This window comes from Trichechus manatus, unplaced genomic scaffold (assembly GCF_000243295.1).
Source record: "Trichechus manatus latirostris isolate Lorelei unplaced genomic scaffold, TriManLat1.0 scaffold00236, whole genome shotgun sequence".
NCBI lineage: Eukaryota > Metazoa > Chordata > Mammalia > Sirenia > Trichechidae > Trichechus > Trichechus manatus.
In genome coordinates, this window is record NW_004444172.1 from 1,794,736 (window position 1) to 1,800,415 (window position 5,680).

The 5,680-nt window shown below is 40.8% G+C and overlaps 1 protein-coding gene across 1 annotated transcript; it reads right to left on the bottom strand.

Annotated features, from left to right (window-relative positions):
• Nucleotides 1-3,434: 3,434 nt before the first annotated feature.
• LOC111822925 (olfactory receptor 1002-like) lies at nt 3,435-4,382 on the bottom strand. Its single transcript, XM_023743130.1, is given in 3 exon segments — nt 3,435-3,957; nt 3,959-4,077; nt 4,080-4,382. Coding segments are annotated over 3 exon segments (945 nt in total).
• Between the last annotated feature and the right edge of the window lie 1,298 nt (nt 4,383-5,680).

Consider the following 5,680-nt stretch of genomic DNA (forward strand, 5'->3'; position numbering starts at 1 on the left):
AAGCTGCAGCAGAGAAATGGCAGCAGCAGAACAAGGAGACCAGCGTGAAGCAGCACGGGAGCTGACCACAGAGTGAGACAGCTGAGTGCCTTTGTGCAAGAGGCTTCCTGGTGGAGTGCGGTGCCTCTGGGCACTTATCAGTGAAGCTAGGCTTGCCGACTCACAGAGAGACAGAGCTGAGTGCCTCCTAGCTGAAGTTTACTGGCAGAGTGGGGTGCCTCCAGGCACTTATGGGTGGAGCTAAAGAACTTTGGAACACTTACCCCAGCAGGGCAGACTCCGACAGCTATTTCCGAGGGGCCGAGAGGCCAAGGAACCAGGAAGCGGAAGCTTAAGAGACAAGGAGCACAGGAAGCAGAGCTGCCTCAGTCTCAAAAGGTGGAGTCATGGTCTCCGAGGTTTCAGAGGATGGGCCACAGCCTCCTAGGTTTCAAAGACCTGGATCTTCTCCAATTCAGTTCTCGAGTGTGGGGCTGCCATTCATGAGTGCCAAGAGAATGGGGCCACCCAAAGCTGAAGGAGCAGAGTTGCCATTCCTATGGACCTGGAAGGCAGAGCTGAAGCCCAGGGCTGAGGGGCCTCCATGTAGAATCTGGAGAGTGTGGCCAACACCCAAAGTCTGGAGGGGAGGGCCATTGCCTAAATGGTCTCAGAGAACAGAGAATTAATTTCAAGCTTTGAGAGCTAATGTGTTCTGCTGACTTGCTTGGTCCCCTTTACCCTTTCTTTCCCTCCTAATTCTCCCATTTGTAATGGAAATGTCTAGCTTGTGCCTGTTCCACCATTGTACTTCGGAAGCAGATAACTCGTGTTCTAGATTTCACAGATAGAGAGAATTTTTTGGATTTTGGACTTGGAGTTGATTTAAGACTTTTGCTATGATATGACGGGGTGCATGCGTTTTATATGTGGCCAAGACATGAATTTGGGGGGCCAAAGTGTGGAATGTTATGGATTGAATTGTGATCTCCAAAAATGTATGTCAACTTGGCTAGACCATGATTCTCAATATTATGTGATTGTCCACCATTTTGTCATCTGATGTGGTTTTCCTATGTGTTATAAATCATACCTCTATGATGTTAATGAGGCAGGATTAGAGGCCTTCAGTTATGTTAATAAGGCAGGACACAATCTACAAGTTTAGGTTGAGTCTTGAGTCAATCTCTTTTGAGATATAAAAGAGAGAAGCAAGCAAAGAGACAGAGGGACCTCATATCACCAAGAAACAAGAGCCAGAAAAGAGTGCGTCCTTTGGACCCAGGGTCCCTGTGCTGAGAAACTCCTAGACCAGGGGAAGATTGATGACAAAGACCTTCCCTTAGAGCCAACAGAGAAAGAAAGCCTTACCCTGGAGCTGATGGCCTGAATTCAGACTTGTAACCTCCTAGACTGTGAAAGAATAAATTTCTCTTTGTTAAAGCCATCCATTTGTGGTATTTCTGTTATAGCAGCACTAGATAATTAAGACATGCCACTAGACTATAACCTCCACGAGTACTTTCCTTCCCAATATACATAACACATAATAAAGTATATGGCACATAGTAGGCACACTTAAAAATTTGTTAAATTAAGTAACAACTGCAGCAGTCTTTGGCTCCCTGTCCTCTTTAATAGAATGGTATCCTACCGCACCTCTCCCCAACACATTACCCAACACAGACAGCCCCACTGGTAGAAAGCATGGTGAAGAAACATGCAAACAAAAAAAATTCTAGGGCATCTGAGACTATTTGTATCCTTTCATAGACATTGGACTAAAATTAAATGGCTTTTAACAAAGTTCTTGCAAGATCAGGCAGAGTTTGGAACTGCATGAGTCTCACACCTATATAAATCACATGTGCAATCCCCCCATCTCCTGGATTCGTTGCTATGTTCTAGAAAAGAAACATGAAGGATGATTAAAGAATATCTGCAGAAAACAAATGTGGGACCAAATTATAAGATCAAGGGCAATCCACTTAGTCTTCATGGCTGTCAGTTTCATCATCTATACAATTGGAATTAATACTCACATACCACACAAAAGTCAATAAATAGTAATAGTAATAACTACCACTTTATTAAAAAACTGCAATGCATTCTTAACCTTACATACAAAAATCATGTACTTACAGTGGCAAAATCCCAACAAGATGTGCCCATCCTGTTATGGATTGAACTGTGTCCCCCCAAAATGCGTGTCAACTTGGCTAAACCATGATTCCTAGCAGTGTGTAGTTGTCCACCATTTTGTAATCTGATGAGATTATCCTATGTGTTGTAAATCCTAACTTTTATGATGTTAATGAGGCAGGATTAGAGGCAGTTATGTTAATGAGGCAGGACTCAGTCTAAAGAATTAGGTTGTATCTTGAGTTAATCTCTTTTGAGATATAAAAGAGAGTATCGAGCAGAGTGGAGAGGGACCTCATACCTCCAAGAAAGAAGAACCAGGAGTCGAGAGTGTCCTTTGGACCTGGAATTCCTGCATTAAGAAACTCCTAGACCAGAGGAAGATTGATGACAAGAACCTTCTCCCAGAACCAGCAGAGAAAGAAAGCCTTCTCTGGGAGCTGGTACCCTGAATTCAAACTTCCAACCTCTTAAACTGTGAGAGAATAAATTTCTCTTTGTTAAAGCCATCCACTTGTGGTATTTCTGTTATAGTGGCACAAGATAACGAAAACACAGTCCTAAAGGGAATAGTGGTTATAAAAGCCCTTTGCCCAATGTCTACTCCAAACATAACAGTAATATTTAGAAAGTGCTACAGTTACATACTATCAGAATAATAGACTTTGTAACAGTTGGTATTTCAATGAATCAAGATCAAGCTTGCAAACAATTAAGGGAACTCAACACCCTGGATGGTAAAACTGAGGTACAACTAAATTCAGTGGCCATGATTCCTCCATTATATTCAGGATATAACAAAGAACTCCTCATTTTCTAGTCACAAAGGCTTGAGAATATTTTCTCAAGGTTTGAGGTTCACTAATCTACCCAACCCAGTGTAAACTTCTAAAGCTCATTCCTGCTGAATGAGAAATTAGAAAATAGAAATGAGAAAATTATTATGTAAAGATGTCACAAGACTTGTTAATAAACAAACAATAACAACAAAACAGTTGTCATTGCATCAATTCTGACTTACGGTGACCCCATGCGTGTCAGAGTAGAACTGTGTTCCATAGGGCTTTCAATGACTGATTTTTTGGTAGTAGATCCCCAGCTTTTCTGAAGCACTTCTGGGTGGACTTGAAACTCCAATCTTTTGGTCAGCAGCCAAGTGCATTAACCATTTTTACCATCCAGAATCTTTGATTTGTCAATAACACAGAGTAATAAAGAGTGAATCTCAACTTAAATGTAGGTCTCCCAACACCTAGCCCAGAGTTGTTACCTCTATATTACCTCTCAATCTATGGCACAAATGGTGTTCTAGTTTATCTATTTATCAGAAACTTCTTCCTTTCAAATATCCTTCTGAATGAATCTTTTACGTCTTTGTTTCTCAGGCTGTAGATAAGTGGGTTCAACATGGGGCTCACTGCTGTGTAGAACAATGACACCACTTTATTGATGTCCAGGGAGAAAATAGAACTGGGACATACATAGATAAAGAAAAGTATCCCATAGAGGATAGAAACAACTTTCAGATGTGATGAACAGGTGGAGAAGGCTTTGTGCCTTCCATCAGCAGAGCCGATCTTCAGGATGGCAATGATGATGTAAACATAGGAGACCAAGATGATCACACCACTGAGCACTCCTAGGGCTCCAGCCAAAATGAAAAGTAAATTTTTATTGACCTGGGTGTCTGCACATGCCAGGGAGAGAACAAGAAGTAGGTCACAGAAGAAGTGATTGATGGTATTTGAACCACAGTAAGGTAGGCAAAAGGCGAAAGTTGTATGGTTCATGGTACTTATAAGACCCACAGCATAAGATCCTACCACCAGCTGCACACAGACCCTTTGAGATAATGAGTGTGTACGACAACGGCTTACAGATGGCCATATACCGACCATACGCCATGGAAGCCAAGAGAAAACACTCAGTCACTACAAACTGACCAAAAAAAAAAAAAAAAATTGGACAGCACAACCAAAGAAAGAAATTACTTTTTTCTCCACAAAGATATCTGTCATCATCTTGGGACCAGTGACAGAGGAGGAACAGATATCCACAAAGGACAAGTGGTTGAGGAAAATGTACATGGGGGTGTGGAGTTGGGAATCCACCCAAATGAGGGTGACCATCCCCAAATTTCCCAGGAGAGTGGCAAGATAAACCAAAAGAAATATCAGGAAGAGAACAACCTGGTGGTGGACATGATTTGTTAAGCCCGTGAAAACAAATTCAACCACCAAAGTTTGATTTCTGTAATCCATTTCTCTGATTTAATCTGTTATGAGAAAAAGAAAGATTATTTTCTTTGCAATAAATTCATAATTAAAGGCTTCTTAATTTCGCATATGAATTTAGCTTTTATTTTATAAGTTACATAACATAGGCTGACAGCCAATATACTTGGGCTTTAGTCCTATTTGCCTTACTAACGATCTAACGATCTGGGTGACACCAGCTGAGAGACTTGGCTTCTAGTCTTGGTTGTCCTGCTAACTACTTGGGTGACACTGATCAAGTCACTGAACCTCAGTTCTTCAGATTCCTCCTTATTTGAAAGAGGATTCCATGGAGAATCATAGAATTTTAGAGGTAGACATGAACTTCAGAGAGTATCTAAGGCAAATCCTTGAACTCTTCCAGATTACCTTTCTAAAAATGCCTGCCTTTGAACCAAGGATATTTTTAAAAAAACATCTTATAGAAAAAGATATTATGTGAATTTAATGTATCAGGCTGATACCCACCTTCACTCCAGGTTGAAAGCAAACAGGTATTAAGAACCTACCTTTCTCCCCACTTCCCTTGGATTCTATAACAAATATTAGTTGAATCGTCTAAAAGATAACTTCTGGTGGACAGGCTGAGACAAGAGAAGTTGGCTTTGGAACTGGGATCAAAGTTCTCAACAGTAACTCCTCTTCGATGCTTTCTCCAATCTGCCTGTGTACCATCATATCACTGGAGCATATACCTACTAACCCTCCATCAAATTTTGAAGTCCATCAGAGAAGAAACCAGTTCTTAAATATTGAGTAAGTTCTGTGACCCAGTTTATATATCAGGTGCTTAGGCAAGAAAAAGAAATGTTTTAAGAACAAAAGGGGCACTCCTGGGCATTTATCCCAGAAAAATGAAAACTTAAGTTCACAAAATAACCTGTACAAAATTGCTAAAAGCAGCTTTTTTTTTTTTGGTAATAGCTGAAAACTGTAAACAATCAGAATGTCTTGTAATAGGTGAATGGTTATCAAACTGTGCTACATTCATACCATGAAATACTACTTAGCAATAAAGAGAAACAAAATACTGATACACACAACTTGGATGGATCTCAAGGTATTATGCTGAGTGAAAAAAAGGCAGTTTCAAAAGGCTGCATACTCTATGATTCCACTTATATCACATTCTTGAAATGGCAAAATTATAGCTATGGCGGATAGATTGGTGGTTGCCAGGGCTTAAGGCTGGTGGGAGAAAGGGTGGTGGGTGTGATTATAAACGGGTAGCACAAGGGCAGATCTTTGTGGTGACAGAAGAGCTCTGTATCCTGATTGTGGTA